This window comes from Halichondria panicea, chromosome 9, assembly GCF_963675165.1.
Source record: "Halichondria panicea chromosome 9, odHalPani1.1, whole genome shotgun sequence".
In the NCBI taxonomy this organism is placed as follows: domain Eukaryota; kingdom Metazoa; phylum Porifera; class Demospongiae; order Suberitida; family Halichondriidae; genus Halichondria; species Halichondria panicea.
In genome coordinates, this window is record NC_087385.1 from 1,302,501 (window position 1) to 1,318,163 (window position 15,663).

At 44.3% G+C, this 15,663-nt stretch overlaps 3 protein-coding genes and 1 long non-coding RNA gene across 7 annotated transcripts in view; 1 reads left to right on the forward strand and 3 right to left on the reverse strand.

Annotated features, from left to right (window-relative positions):
• The window catches only part of LOC135340948 (uncharacterized), a 4,104-nt gene extending 1,958 nt beyond the window's left edge, over positions 1 to 2,146 (reverse strand). The window contains exons 1-5 of one of the 2 annotated variants that reach the window (XM_064537382.1): positions 1,987 to 2,146; positions 1,022 to 1,547; positions 687 to 847; positions 440 to 625; positions 66 to 210 (exon numbers count right to left, since the gene is read on the reverse strand). In XM_064537382.1, coding sequence (XP_064393452.1) covers positions 66 to 210; positions 440 to 625; positions 687 to 847; positions 1,022 to 1,544 — 1,015 coding nt within the window. In that variant the 5' untranslated portion in view covers positions 1,545 to 1,547; positions 1,987 to 2,146. Of the gene's footprint in view, positions 1 to 65; positions 211 to 439; positions 626 to 686; positions 848 to 1,021; positions 1,548 to 1,719 lie in introns of both variants that reach the window. The other variant, XM_064537381.1, reaches the window with a different exon arrangement.
• A 2-nt stretch (positions 2,147 to 2,148) lies between these two features.
• Positions 2,149 to 7,265, reverse strand: LOC135340955 (uncharacterized protein K02A2.6-like). 2 transcript variants are annotated; one of them, XM_064537391.1, is made up of 3 exons: positions 7,130 to 7,265; positions 5,681 to 6,173; positions 2,149 to 4,727 (listed from the first exon to the last, which is right to left on the reverse strand). In XM_064537391.1, exon 3 carries the CDS (start codon positions 3,817 to 3,819, stop codon positions 2,344 to 2,346), a length of 1,476 nt encoding a protein of 491 aa, XP_064393461.1. In that variant the 5' UTR covers positions 3,820 to 4,727; positions 5,681 to 6,173; positions 7,130 to 7,265; the 3' UTR covers positions 2,149 to 2,343. The 2 variants fall into 2 exon arrangements, with proteins under 2 accessions (XP_064393461.1, XP_064393460.1); XM_064537390.1 differs by having other exon boundaries at positions 2,149 to 6,173.
• On the forward strand, positions 6,257 to 9,888 carry LOC135340970 (uncharacterized). The gene is made up of 3 exons (XR_010396496.1): positions 6,257 to 6,550; positions 7,111 to 7,294; positions 9,584 to 9,888. It is a non-coding gene; the product is annotated as an uncharacterized LOC135340970 (long non-coding RNA).
• A 29-nt stretch (positions 9,889 to 9,917) lies between these two features.
• Positions 9,918 to 14,646, reverse strand: LOC135340952 (uncharacterized). 2 transcript variants are annotated; one of them, XM_064537387.1, is made up of 6 exons: positions 14,505 to 14,646; positions 13,329 to 13,839; positions 12,746 to 12,900; positions 12,499 to 12,684; positions 11,566 to 11,713; positions 9,918 to 11,235 (listed from the first exon to the last, which is right to left on the reverse strand). In XM_064537387.1, the coding sequence occupies exons 2-6, from the start codon at positions 13,834 to 13,836 to the stop codon at positions 10,055 to 10,057; spliced, it is 2,178 nt and encodes a 725-aa protein (XP_064393457.1). In that variant the 5' UTR covers positions 13,837 to 13,839; positions 14,505 to 14,646; the 3' UTR covers positions 9,918 to 10,054. The 2 variants fall into 2 exon arrangements, with proteins under 2 accessions (XP_064393457.1, XP_064393458.1); XM_064537388.1 differs by having other exon boundaries at positions 13,329 to 13,863.
• Positions 14,647 to 15,663: the final 1,017 nt, after the last annotated feature.

Below are 15,663 nucleotides of genomic sequence, written 5' to 3' on the forward strand. Positions count from 1 at the left end.
GGATTGGTTATAATAAGTGAAAGGTCCAAACCTCCTCTGCATGGTTGCATGTATTAGTTGCTCACCAAGTATGATGGTCTCTGCAATGGCGTCCGTTTTCCCCCACACCAGACTGCCTCCAAACACGAGGACCTCAGTGAGTCCTGGTCCCAGATTGGTGGCAGTGATGGAGTGGTAGTGACGTGGTGTCATTGACTCAGGAGGTGTCACCTGGAGGCACAAAAATAATGTTCTGATAAATAAATGTTGAGTGTACAGTATAGTATATTGAACAGGATCAACAGAAAAAATAATATTCAAGTACTATACATGCAGTATAAATATACGTGTGTACAAGTATTAATTTTAATAGCTTCCTAGGCTTCAACTATTCAGTTATTTACTTGTAAATGAACATCCATGCATGCACACAAACAGTTCATAATAAGACAAGACTCACCTCTGCCCACTTGCCAGTGTCAACATCAATTATCCACATGTCCCTCAGTGTATTGACGTCATTATCCACTCCTCCGTACACCAGTAGTTGAGGGTGGTCCTGGCCATAGTTGAGACAACAGGCAGCATGGAGTGACCTCCCCACTGGCCATGACTCTCCCTGTACTGGCTTCACTTTAGTGACCTCCTACAAACAGTGAACACACAGTATTGTGCATTTCAATGTGGCAGTACTAATTCAAACTCACCGTGGTCCTGCTAAAGTTAAAAATGTAGACATCATTGACCTCACCACGGCCAGGTTGGTACCCTCCAAATAGGACTGCCCTGTGCTGGTCGACCGTGGTGAAGGTGAAGTCCTTACAAGGAGGAGGTCTCTCTCCTCTGAGCTCAGGGGACGACCAGACACCTGGAAGTGGGGGTGGGGAAATTTAGAGAATGGTACAATGTTACATCATCCTTATAACATTAATTGATATAAACTGAACATGGTTTTCTATGTGAGTGAGGGTGGGACTCCGCCCACCAGTAGCTAGATACCCTATAAGTGTATACACAGTGAATGTGCGAACATAAATGTTACCATTTTGTGTGTCAAAGAAATGGAACTCGTTTGTCCGTCCAATTCTATCAGACCATTCAGTCTTGGTGAATGTTGCTCCTGGTTGTGTGGTGCCCTCAATACCTTCTCCTCCAAAGCAGCACAGAGTTCTCTCATTCACACGGACAAGTCCACAACCAGCCTTTTTCATAGGCTGACTACCATAGGTTTGAACTTTGGTCCACTGGAGAGTGTCCAGATCAAGCTTGCTCATGTCATTGAAGTATGAAGAAGACCCATCCTTACCACCAAAGGTGAACAGGCAACGACCTACACAAACAGAGCAACCACCAAACTCTCCAGGGGGTAGAGGTCCAGTGGTGGGCAAGAGGCTCCACAGCCTAGTGCTTGGATCATACACAGCAATGATGTTAGACCCCCTCAGTCCTGGACCCCACCCCCTCCACATATAATGGTGTCCGTCAACAGCAGAGAATTGACCCCAACGAGGTGGTGGTTCAACTGATGGTGGTCGACCAAGTAAGGAGCGAACAGCTTTCAACATTGTCTGCAGGAGTAAGGACAGTGAGCAATATACATACACACATTGGCTATCTATATAGACACTGATATACAGATCACATGTATCATACACACTTCTCTTATGTACACGCTTCTTTAGCTAGCTAGTAGATCTATTAGTCTCGATTTCCAGACTATAGATCTATCTCTGAACTCACCTCATGGAAGACACTTCCTACAATGTCCACAGCCCCACCCACTTTTACAAACTTCACACAACAAAAATTTATTGATGGATCAGTGGATTGATGCATTTATATTCTAGTGTAAGTGTAGATAGATCTAGTTCCCATGGTGATGACAGTGTGTTATAAGGTCCTGTAGCTTATCAGACATCCCCGGCCCAGTACTGCACCCTCACAATACAGACACAGCTTTTGTAGAGGAGCCACTCAAACAGTTAGTGTATTAGTGGTCTCACTTACTTGAGCATATGCTTTGTGATTGTCGTTCTTTAGTTTGAATCTCTGAGCAATATAATCAACCGTCCGTCTGTAACGAGCATATATAGTTTACTGCAACTAGCTAGTCAGTTTCACTTTAGCCAATGTATATCAACACGAGGTGAGGTCACTGAGTACAAAAGATGATGTAATGTTAAATATCGTGACATCTTTTTTTTTCCCAAAAAACATAACTAAACGATACATAACCAAATAGATGACATAAACAAATTAACATAATGGTCCATAGAAAAATAATAGTGACCCATAATTCTAATGACTACATTTAACAATAAAGGTAATAACAGGCTACATAATAACGCGTACTTGTGTTCTGTCCTATGCTGGGACATAGTTCATGAACCAATCTGGAGATTTCCGATTTCGTCCAGACCTGCGTACAGGTTTGGGTATGTTAGTTTCTAATTGAGGGGACACATTCCTTGTGGTATCGTTCGGGGCAGGTCCCTGTTCACTACTTGGCTGCTCTTCTTGGACTATAGCTTCTGGGAGCTCAATCTCTCGAGGTTCCTCAGTTTGAATCACTTGACGGCGGTTTCGTCTGTACTCGTGACCACCTACTTGGACTTTATAGCTTCTGGGGCCAACTAGTCCTGTGCAGACACCAGCACTCCAAATTTTCTCTCCAGGTAAGCGCAATCTCACTGTGTCTCCCGAGGTCAAAGGTGTTAGTGGTTTGGTTTGACGATTGTAATAGAGTTCCTGACGTTTTTTCTGCTGGTTTATCGCTTGCGTGTCCTCCTCTGTTGAGTACTGAGGTTGTAATAGTGCTCTGGTTGTGGGAAGGAGTGTTTTGCATCGGCGACCAAGGAACCGTTGCGCTGGGCTGGTGCCTATTCCTTCTGTGGGTGTGTTACGCCAGTCTAGTAGAGCCTGGAATTCGGATTGGCCAGCTTCTCTGGCCTTGGTAAATAACCGTTTTACAGTCTTGACCGCATTTTCCGCTTTCCCATTCGATTGTGGGTAGTGTGGGGATGATGTGGTGTGTTCGAAACCCCATTTTCTTGAAAATTCTGCGAACTCTGTTGAGCTGAATTGTGGGCCGTTGTCTGACACCAACTCTTCAGGCACACCCCACCTTGCAAACATGGCCTTCAACGGCTTGGTCACCCCATTTGTATTGGGTTTGCTAACATTCTCGACTTCAACGTAATTACTAAAGTAATCACTCACCACAAGTAATGTACGTCCTTTTAGCTCACATAAGTCGGCTCCCACTTTTGACCATGGTCGGGCTGCAAATCTGTGCTGCTGGAGAGGTTCTTTGCCTTGCATGACTCGGTGACTTGCACACACATCACACTTCGATATGTATTCTTTGAGCTCCGTCGACATTCGTGGCCAATACATTGTTTCTCTTGCCCGTCTGAGGCATCCCTCCACTCCAATATGAGTAGTGTGGACCAATTCAATCATCTCCTTCCGTAACGCCACTGGGATCACTAATCGTTGTCCTTTGAAGATCAACGAGTCTTGCACTGTCAATTCGTCACGAATGTCATAATATGCATGTATGCTCTCTGGTACCTCCGATTTCGTTTCGGGCCAACCTTTTAAAACGGTGAGTCGCAGCACGTCCAAAACGGGATCCTCCGACGATGCTTGCTTCAAACGTTCTATTCTGTCAGCAGGAATGGCCAATGTGGATGTGTGATCCACTTCCTCTAGTTTCTGGATGGACTCGCACACATTGACTTCTGGTAGGTATGCTCTGCTCAGTGTGTCCGCCAAATACATCTCCCGGCCTTTCTTATACTTCAACCGGAGGCTATATTTTTGTAACCGAAGTAACATTCGTCATTTGATGCATGATTTGAGATGGCTTAAGGGTGTGGTCTGTTTGGGTAAGGCCAGTTGTTAGAAAATTTTCATTACACACAAACTGGAGCTAGGTACGTACGTACACACTATACAAACACTCAGCCTAGGAGAAAGGTGCCTCAAGCTGCCTGACTGCTCTCCCCGTGTCAGAATTCGGTTTCAATGTACCTACCCGGCCCGGCTCCCACACTTCTCATTTAACACTGAGTACGAGTTCTCTATCAAACCGTCGTCAAACCATAGATGGTCAACCCATCTTTATGCCCTAAGGGAAGTTTCCCATTGTTACTTCACAACGAGATCAGAAACATAACGTCCTATCAGAACCACACCTACAGCCAATCTCCGGAGAACACCTCCTGGGACCACATGCAGCAAACGTCACATAAGGAGTCCTCCAAAACATTGCTGCGGATGGGCTATTGAGCAGAATATATGAAAGTCCAATCCACAAAATCCTTCACCCCACTCGTGATGTCCTTGGCCCTGCTGCAACATCAACAAATAACATTTGTACACAAATGGGGCAATCCTACATCTCGGCAATGAATTGGCCGAGATGGCTAAGATTCTGCCTCTCATTTTCACTTCTATAAGATCATCAATTCAAGCCATCAGATTAGCTCGCTCCATTGTGGCAACATCCCTTCCAATTGACTAGTGACCAGTGAATCACTGATCATCAAACATTGCATGAACATTTGCATGATTGCTACACGGAACTAGAGAGATTGTTAAAGGGAATACATAGGTATGCATGCAAGTATATAGCATTTCAGCATTCAGGAGAATGAGTCAATTAGAGTTTGGATATTGGCAGAATGGGTTTTTTTCCAGCTTTATAGCATTTCACTGTGTATGCATTCCTCCTTCGAACCATTCTGTGCAGGTAAAATAGATGGTGCTGCTTATTCATTGCACACAGAATATGCTTAAATCTACCAAGCCAGACAAACATCTGCTCGCCAGCCTGTGTGTTTGCGTCAGGGCACTTTTCTTTGAGTCTTCGAGGAGAATATAGCGTATGGCATTCAGGGTTTACATGATTGGGAAGGTGGAACATAGTTTCCTGCGTGAGCGAGAGTGGAATAGCTGGGCTCACGCCCGGCACCCGTTCTGACGGGTGGCCGAGTGACATGCTTATATAGGATTTGTACTGTTGCGTTATACATTACTGCTCCAGAGGAGGTACACCAATGGCTAATTAAAACATCACGTGGCTTATGTTTTACATGTAAAACTGAGTTTACCCTCGCGCCCCTGAGTTTATACATCACCACTAGCTTCATCCTCAGCCCCAGACGAATCAGCTTGAGAGAAAAGATCCCAGATTTAATTGCAACCTTTGACCTTTGATTACATTCTTCGAAACCACAAGATATGCCTTCCGTAGCTAGGGTATAAATTTTGACGCACTGGTTTGCTGTACTGGATAGATCTAGGTATAGCAAGCTTTCCTATCAGGCAAATAAACGATCAAGAGCAACAGGAATGGTAGCTTAATTCAAGCAATTAAAGCTAGGTCAAAAACCCAAGACAAGATGATTAATGTTTTCATTAAAAGTGACCCTGTTGACCTTGGCTTACTCTATAAGCATCATAAAAACCACATATCTGCTTATTTGAGTCATGAATATCGTTATCTCAGAAATACTGCAATCTGATTGGGCTGCACTTCTCAGTGCAGCAGTACAATCCTATATAAGCGTGTCCCCCAACCGGGACAGTCGGACCACACCCAACTAGGTATGACTCTGCCCACCAGTAGCTAGATACCCTATAAGTTTATGCTATTAAAACATGCAGCGAATGTGTACACGTTGACAAATATTACCATCTTGTGTGTCAAAGAAATGGAACTCGTTTGTCCATCCACTTCCGCCAGGCAGTCCAATTTTGTTGAATGATGATCCTGGTTGTGTGGGGCCGTCAATACCGACTCCTCCAAAGCAGCACAGAGTTCTCTCATTCACACGGACAAGTCCACAACCAGATTTTTTAATAGGCTGACTACCAGAGGTTTGAACTTTGCTCCACTGGAGAGTGTCCAGATCAAGCTTGCTAATGTCATTGTAGTAAGAAAACCAACCCACACTACCACCAAAGGTGTACAGGCAACGACCTACACAAACAGAGCAACCACCATGCTCTCCAGGGGGTAGAGGTCCAGTAGTGGGAAAAAGGCTCCACAGGTAAGTTTTTGGATCATACAAAGCAATTATGTTAGACTCTCGTCCTGGACCCTTCCCCCTCCACATGTAATGGTGTCCGTCAACTGCAGAGAATTGACCAAAACGAGGTGATGGTTCAACTGGAGCATCCATTACCTGCACAGGAGTGATCATAAGACAGTGTTTATGCCATCACACACACACACACACACACACTAGTCGAGCGCCCGACTACACACACACACACACACACACACACACCCACCCACCCACACACACACACACACACAAACACAAACATCTATTGACTAATGGAAAATTCATACTGTCAGAACCAAGGTTAGATCTTATACTGATTGTACATGTAGCTACAAGCCACAAAACGCCTAAAGTAAGATGATACACCCAGATACGGGAATCACATGTGCCTAAACATAATCGTCATGGTACTAAAAACTGGCTAAAAACTGCTAACAAAGAGACAGAACTAAAAGAATCCTCACAATGGAAAAGAAAGAAACTGACGTTGTCACGTGGGTTACATTTTGCTTATCTTAATTACATAACAATTTACATACAATAATTATAAGGTTGCACATAGAGTACCTCCTAAACAAAAATATTTGAAATAAGAAATTTAGCTTGCTTTTCAACTGCATGTTTTGTGGTGTTTAACCATAGAGTCTATGGTTTGACAGTCACACCCGGACTCCACATGTATGGGAGTGGTCCCGCCTTTCCTTGAGCTATCCACAAGTCAGGAAATTAAAGGGACCGAAACTTGTGGACTGGCAATGACGGGTCTGGTGCTCCTCTGAAGACCGGAAAAACTATAATTGTTACTATAATTAATAAAACTGTCAATTGAATGTCCTTCATTAAAATCAAATGTGCATTCCGTTTGAGTCAATTTTATGCTTCAGCGGACGAGGTTCCATCCAACCCAGTTAGCCTTGTGCTTACTACCCCCTTTCCAAACACACACACACACAATCATTGGCTGAGCCTGGACTGAGATTATGCAAGCTGATCTAGCTAAGATCAACAACCATCATATGCATGAGACTGACATGAACTCTGTATAAATGTATAGACACAGCATTTCAACTTACAAGTCATGGACAGTAGAACACTCCCTCAGAGATATCCGAGAGCTGCTTGTGGTTGTTGCATACCAGCCACGCCCCCCACTTTTGCAATTTGCACAAGGAGCCCACACTCCCGGATCCCATGGCCCAAGGTTGTCTGTCTAGCGCGAGCGCTGCAAGATCGAGTAGGTGAGTGTGGTGTAACTAGGAATACTACTACTAGGATGAAAGCACCGCGGGTGCTGATGCCTCGGTGGAGGTGCCAAAGCTACATAACATAAAGCTACTTACTTTATCTCTGGCTACACGTACACATTGATTCTCATGATTCTCATTATGAACATTTGCATGCAAAACTCTAGTCTCATGAATCAGCCGCACCTGATTCATGAGACTAGCAAAACTCAAGGAGTGGCTCAGTGGGTAATGATCGACCATGATTGTTGTTAAAAACGATTGATGCCAAAAGTTCAAGCTTAAAATTAATGGCTGCAAGTCAGCAGAGCCTTGCAGCTCTCTTCTCACTCTTGCAGCTACCAATAGCTAGCGTTTTAGTGCAGAGCTAACTACTAAGTACAGTAGCAACACTCGGTAAACAAGTTTGGCTACGTGCTCTTCTGAAAAGGCTGCAATGGCATTCCAAGTAGCAAAACTAGGCATAACTCGAGAATTTTGCAAATCCACGAATTAAAATCCAAGTAAACATGACTATATAGAAGCCTATAGAAACTCTACTTGCACTTGATTCATCCTTGAGCAGCTGTAGCAGTCTACACACACACACACACACACACACACACACACACACACACACGTATACTTCGCTTGCGCATGCGCACTGAGGCATAAATATTGCACATACAGCTTATACCCAGGCCTGTCAATGGCAATATTATAGGTCTAGGTAGTTGAATTGCACAGCAGAGCATCTAAGTAGTTGGTAATACTATATAGATAGAGTAGAGAGGGATTGGAAACGGAAGCAATTCACGTGATGTTTTACAATGAAGTCTATACATAGTGGCTCTGGGACCATCCTTGTATCCCCAGTCTCTTTATATCTCCCGCAAAAGCCCAGGAAACTTATTGTGTCCAATGCATACATATCTCAGAACTACCCCCATTTTACTGAATCACATGCCCCCTGAGTCAATTGGAAACGAAGAAAATATAATCTCGATTGTCGTGAAGTAGCCAGAGCGCTTTTTCATGCTTGTGTTCCTATAGTACCTTTGATATACATTGTAGCTGAGGCTGTGTAACTAAATAGTGTCCTGTGTCCCAAATGGCCTTAAGTATGAGATGAAAGTTGATGTTTAGCAGCAGAACTGCTCGTGGACTTTTTATACAGACAGTAAAACAATTCTCATGAATTATTCATGTTTAGCCCTCGTGTTAAAAAGTAAGCCTCGATTAAAACCGCGGATGGTACTTCGAGGGTACTTCCGTTTCCAATCCCTCTCTACTCTATAGCTATCTGTGGTACAGTACGTGGAACCTCCCATAACGGACCCTCCCACTAGAGGACAAACTCTTTATAAAAGACACTAGCTATGGCACGGATTGAAATCACTATCAGTCTAGAGTACACAGAAACAACCTCCCACAAGCGGACCTTCTTGATTCCGGACAGAGGACAAGCTTCGTGCTTCCAACTGACTAACTCTGTGCAAAACTGCCTCTTATAATGCACCTATCAATGATATACCCCCCCCCCCCCACCTGGGGCGATATGGGGGAAATGTGGGGGAAGTGACAACCCATCAGTGACCTTTCCCCCATGTATGGGGCGTATCAGCTGTGTACTTTCCCTCATGTTACCCCCATCCCCCATGTTGAGTAGGCCAAAAAATTTACTATAAAGAGAACAAATAATTATAAACAACAGTCGAGGGCGGCTACAATCAAAAGTCACTTCCCCCACCAATCCCCACCTATATATGGGGTCAATATGTTGACCATTCCACTACATTTCCCCCACGTGCTCCCCAGGTGGGGGGGGTGGGGCATATCATTGATAGGTGCATAACGGACAAACAGGAAACCACACACACATTTTATGTCCAATATGGTAGAGGTAGTCGTTTGCAATCACTGAATGTTATTGCTAATCATATACTGCCATTCTCTGGCAACTGCATGCAAAGTGGCTTTACAATGCTATTGATTTCAGCTCCTTAGCTTCTTGAACAGACAACACATGAACAACACATGAACATACTATCTATAATTCCTTGATATGACTATAAATAGTAATTTGAATGAACCTCCCACCAGAGGACAACCTCCGAAAAGAGCACAATTAAAAGCTCTGCTCCCAAAGTGTCCTTTATTCGGAGGTTCCACTGTAATACACTGTATAGCAATGTACTCTATCCCCCCCCCCCCCACACACACACACACACACACACACACACACACACACACACACACACACACACTACACACACACACACACACACACACACACACACACAGGTGTTGGAGTGCCTCCTGCCCACACGACCTGACTCACCAGCACTGGACCCAGAGGCAGAGGAAGTGGAAATGATAGAGAATGAGGGGATGAGGGGAGTGGGCGGGGAACAAGGGGGTGGAGCCATATACGATGAAGATGAGGAGGATGAAGGAGTGGGCGGGGCACAGAGGGTGGGCTGCTCTCTCAACAGTGACACTCTTAGGAACTCTATATTCACCACTTTGATTGTATTTATGGACTGGATAATTATGTGAATAACGTTTGCCCATGCACTCATCATAATAATTATATATATTGTTGTGAACGGTAATATTGATTAGCATGACACTGAGATCAAATCGATGGTAATCATCATAATAGGAGATTGCAAACACACACTATACAAAAGCCAAAGAAATTTAAAGTGAAAGTCTATAGACATTCATAAAAAAACAACAAGTTACTAAGATAAGTGTTCACATTGTTCATAGTTAAAAGGGTGCTATTTTGTTCAGTTCCACCATCACCTGTGCCATGCTGGGTCGATGGCTAGGCTCTCTCTTAGTGCAGTGGACAATCAGGTCACACATAACTGGTTGCTCTCTCTGTACTTGGAGAATCATGTCTCGATAATGTTCAGCACTTGGGAATCGACTAGCGGTCACCTCACAGAGGACAATGCCGTAGCTGTACACATCGATCTTGACAGACTGTCTCAGAGGAAGGTTAAATGGATCTGCGGCTTGAGGGATGACTTCAGGAGGGGAGTAGATTATGGCCCCCTCTCCCATTGTATGAGCATGCTGCAGGAAGTTAGCTGAGCCGAGGTCAGAGACCTTCCCCTTCCACTGGTGGTTGGGCATTCGCTGGAGGAGGACGTTGGGAGCACTCACATCACGGTGTATGATGGGATCGTAGCGCTGGTGCAGGTAGTCCAGAGCTCGAGCAATGTCCATGAAGATCGAGAGGCGGTTTCCTGGGTACAGTTGATTCCTCTCGTACGATTGTCGGAGATTCATGTCCAGAAGCTCGGTGATGATGAGAGGAGGGGACTGGTCAAACACTGCCCCAATGAACTGCACCAGGTTAGGATGTCGTACTTCAGCCAAGAGCATCATTTCTCTCTGGAGTCTCTCCAGATTGCGTGGGTTGACAATGGCAGCAAAGAGTCGCTTGACGGCCACCGTCACTGTTCCCTCCAACACCTCCCCCCATCCTCCAGTGCCAATCGTTCTCACCATGATCACTCTGTTGGCCGGAATTCTCCACACCTCTGTGTTGTGTGCTGTCAACTCTTTCGTCTTGCCTTCTAACTCCCTCACTAGAGCTGTGATTCGAGCAGACAGGTCAACTTCTCTTCTGTTGGCCTCAGTCAATTCACAATCTTTAATCGCCAATTCTCGATCCTTCTCTTGCAACTGTAGTTGGTGGTGACGTTGAGTGTCGTGTTCTCTCTGCTCTGCTGCTCGTAACTGTTGTTCCAGAGCTCTAATCCGGTCTTGAGAGGAGTGGTCGCTGGTCTCACTGATTGATGAGGCACAAACAGTTGCTTGTTTGATCCTCTTCTCACTCAGTCGCTGAGCGGAGCCTCTAGTGTCGTTGTGGGCCACATCCACGAGAGCCCACTTCCCAACCAAGAGTCCAGCAACAGACGCTGAGGGTCCAGTCAACTCTGTAGGGTGGATTAAGGAACAAATGTAACAGTATGCACTCAGAGTCACACAAGTATTGTGCATGTGTACTTGTCTATCAGACAATATCGCATAGCGGGTAATTTTCAGGGTGACAAAATATTCGTGGTTCAGCAATATTGAGACATTTTGTGGGTAATATTTTTGTGGTTGGAGCTTGCACTACAGGTAAAGGTAGGCAAGGTCGCTTCATTCATGGGTAAAATATTCGTGGTCAGACCTTCAACCACGAAAACTACGAATATTTTACCCCTCGAAAATTACCCTCTATACGGTAGTTGACATGACTACATGTACTAGTAGCTGCTTACCAAATCTCAGTATGGTGGTCTCAGCAATATCATTTCCTAACCCCTCCCGACGGCCTCCAAACACGAGAACCTCAGTGAGTCCTGGTCCCAGACTGGTGGCAGTGATGGAGTGGAGGAGACATGGTGTCATTGACTCAGGAGATGTTACCTGGAGGCACACAAAAAATGCTCTGAGTACTGTGTATTCTGAACAGATGAAAAGAAATAATACATGTACTGATATGAGATGTGTTGTATATGCAGGTACAAGCCCAAACGAGCTGTCTATACATGTATATATACTGCAAAAATTATACAACAAAAACACGAGGAATGTTCAGCTATATATATTGCGACGACCTCTTACCAAATTATGCCTCAAGACTATGCAGAATAGACTGTAGGATTTTTAATACACGCTTGTGACCTTGACAACGTGATATAAAACAACAATACAGTATAAAGGTGTGTGCGCTATAAGCGCACAAATATTTAACATCCTCCTTGATTTCAATTAGGTATAAATTTAATGTACCGTATATCTTCTAATTTATCGGACACTTCTAATTACCGAGGACAGTTGTTCTAATACAACGGACACTCCAGTGTTTTAATATTACTAAATATCTGGACAATACCTTGAAAAGTTGAGTTACATTCATAGACAGCAAGTAAGACTTAGAGTGCTGCAGTTAGATAGCTTTGAGTAGCTAGTTTTAGATAGCTAGTGCAACTATTCAGTCGCACACTGTTCTATTAAACTTAGCTAGCTCGCATGCAGCTGCTTGCTTGCTGTAATTATTCCGGACACTTGGCAAGCTCTATAAAAATCTGTTCCAATTATACCTGGACAATTTTAAAAATAATTGTTTTTTGCTGTCCGCTAAATTAGAAGATATAATTATGGTACATCCATTTATTACACTATAGACTAACAGTTCATACAAGACTCACCTCTGTCCACTTGCCAGTGTCGACATTAAGTATCCACATGTCCCTCAGTGTTATGCCGTTATTATCCACTCCTCCGTACACCAGTAGTTGAGGGTGGTCTTGGCCATAGTTGAGACAACAGGCAGCATGGCCTGATCTCTCCACCGGCCATGGCTCTCCCTGTACTGGCTTCACCTTAGTGACCTCCTACACACAGTGAACACACAGTATTGTGCATTTCAATGTGGCAGTACTAATTCTAACTCACCATGGCCCTAAAGTCAAACAAGTAGACATCATTGACTGTACGGCCAGGTTGTCTCCCTCCAGAGAGGACTGCCCTGTGCTGGTCCACCATGGTGAAGGTGAAGTCACTACAGGGAGAAGGTCTCTCTCCTCTGAGCTCAGGGGACGACCAGACACCTGGAAGTGGGGGTGGGCAATTTAGAGAATGGTACAATGTTACATCATGCTTATAACCTTGATTGATATGAAAGTGCACTAGACTGGAAAACAACGTTCCTTTCTTTTGGGAAAGGGACTGGCCAGGTGACTATCAACAACTTGTATTCATTGCGTATACTGGGTTTCTTATATTGCGGTTCGGTGGTCACGTGTAGCTACAGCATTTATGCATACCAGCAATACAGTGACGTCACTATATATATTCCGAACATTTAGTAGGGACGAGCCATTGATAGTCACCTGGCCAGTCCTTTCCCAAAAAATAAACTGGCGTGGTTTCCAGTCTAAAAGTGAACATGGTTTCCTATGTGAGTGAGCATGGGACTCCTCCCACTAGTAGCTAGATACCCTATAAGTGTATGCAATACAGCGAATGTGCACTTGACCATTTTGTGTATCAAAGAAATGGAACTCGTTTGTCCATCCCCTGGTGAATGTTGCTCCTGGTTGTGTGGGGCCCTCAATACCGCGTCCTCCAAAGCAGCACAGAGTTCTCTCATTCACACGGACAAGTCCACAACCAGTCTTTCTCATAGGCTGGCTACCAGAGGTTTCGACTTCGGTCCACTGGAGAGTGTCCAGATCAAGCTTGCTCATGTCAGTGAAGTAAGAAGACCCATCATAACCACCAAAGGTGAACAGGTAACGACCTACACAAACAGAGCGACCACCCCACTCTCCAGGGGGTAGAGGTCCAGTGGTGGGCAAGAGGCTCCACAGCTCAGTGCTTGGATCATACACAGCAATGATATTAGACCCTTGTCCTGGACCATCCCCTCTCCACACGTAATGGCGTCCGTCAGCTGCAGCAGAGAATAGTCTCCAACGAGGTGATGGTTCAAGTGGTGGTTCAACTGGTGGTCGACCAAGAAAGGTGCGAAGCCGAGCTTTCATTATCTGGAGACATGAGGCACATGCACACTTTAATGGGCATGATGTAGAGTAAGTCGCTGAACTCTGTCAGACATCAAAGTGTGTCAGGTAAAAGGGCGTGTAACTCACGAACGAAACAAGACTGATTCAAACTAATTACACACACTAACTATAGGCGCTATATATAATTATTAGCGCTTATAGCTGGAGTATTGCTGACTCAGCACTTTACAACCCTCACAAAGAAACAAGTGTAGCTCCGCTTAGCAGGGTTGCCTGATTCTGGGAATTGCTCCACTCTGTACTGCACTCTATCTAGAATGTACTCAGCTTGTATCAGTTAGCTCTAGCTGTGTAGTTTGGCAAAACGGGGTACGTTCTGGCGTAAATCGAAAAATTCGGTAGTTATCACTGCTCGGACTAGAAGCAACTTGGCCTATCCAAGTTTTCACTGGATAATAGGCCCATGGCCATCTGTTAGTGTGTGTAATGTAATTAGTTTAAATCAGTCTTGTTTTGTTCGTGCGTTACACGCCCTTTGAATCAGTCTTGTTTAATTGTTCGTGCGTTACACACCCTTTTACCTGACGCACTTTGATGTCTGACGGAGTTTGGCGACTTACTCTATTATACACACAATGATATGGGTGCGTGCTGCTGTGACTACCACAGTGATCTGGTACACTTACTAGTGATGTATAGTATATGGTCTGTCAGGCTTCTCCAGTACAGTAGTGCTGCTTTGTCTTCTTCCCAGAAATTTGTTTACACATAGATTGAGTAGTTTTTATGGTTTACAGTAGCCTACAAAACAGGAACGGTGTCATAAAATTTTGGGCCCCCCCATGTTTAGGCCCCCCCCCCCGGGCCTAGAATTTTAAAATTTTGGGACCCCCGGGCCTAGAATGTTAACAGTTTGGACCCCCTGGGGGGCCTAAACTGTTAACATTCTAGGCCCCCCACTGTGAGATTAGGCCCCCTCTTTTCTGCAGGAACAAAAAGCGCTTATTAGCTGACTTATCTATGCTGCATGATACTAATGGACAAAGCAAAGGGAGTGCTATGACACTATGACTTCTGGCTATTAGCTGACTTATCTATGCATGATACTAATGGACAAAGCAAAGGGAGTGCTATGACACTATGACTTCTGGCTATTAGCTGACTTATCTATGCATGATACTAATGGACAAAGCAAAGGGAGTGTTATGACACTATAACTTCTAGCTATTAGTTATCTGTGAACCCTCACCTCAGATCCTGTCAGAGAGTGTATAAAAGTAGCAAATATGTTAGCAGGCATGTTACTAAATCTACCATGGAATCCAAAAGTGAAGGAAGATTTACCTTTGAAGATATTCATGCTCTCATAAGCAGGAACGAGTACCCTTCATCCTTTAGTAAAGAAGACAAGCGTTCCCTGAGGCGGAGAGTTAAATGCTTTGATGCAGTGGATGGAGAATTGTACTATGTTGGATCTACCCGTAAGAGATAGTTGCCAGCCATAAATTACCTAGATATTATACATAATTATAGTTATCACTATATATTTGTGTCTATACATACTGTTACATGCAGTATTACATTTTCCAAAAAGTTGATGAGAAGAGGCTTGTTGTGGAAGACAAGGAGCAGAGGAAAAGGATTATAGGAGCAATCCATGATCCAAGTCATATGGGAGTCAACAGAACATTGGACATGATCACAGCCAAGTATTACTGGCCTGGTCAAACAAATACTACTCGCCCCAACAGGCATGCTGTCTGACAAGCATGTGGATGCTGCAATGATGCTTTTAAGTGGCCAATTCTTCAAAACATCTGGGTTGCAATCGTCACTTAAAGTGCA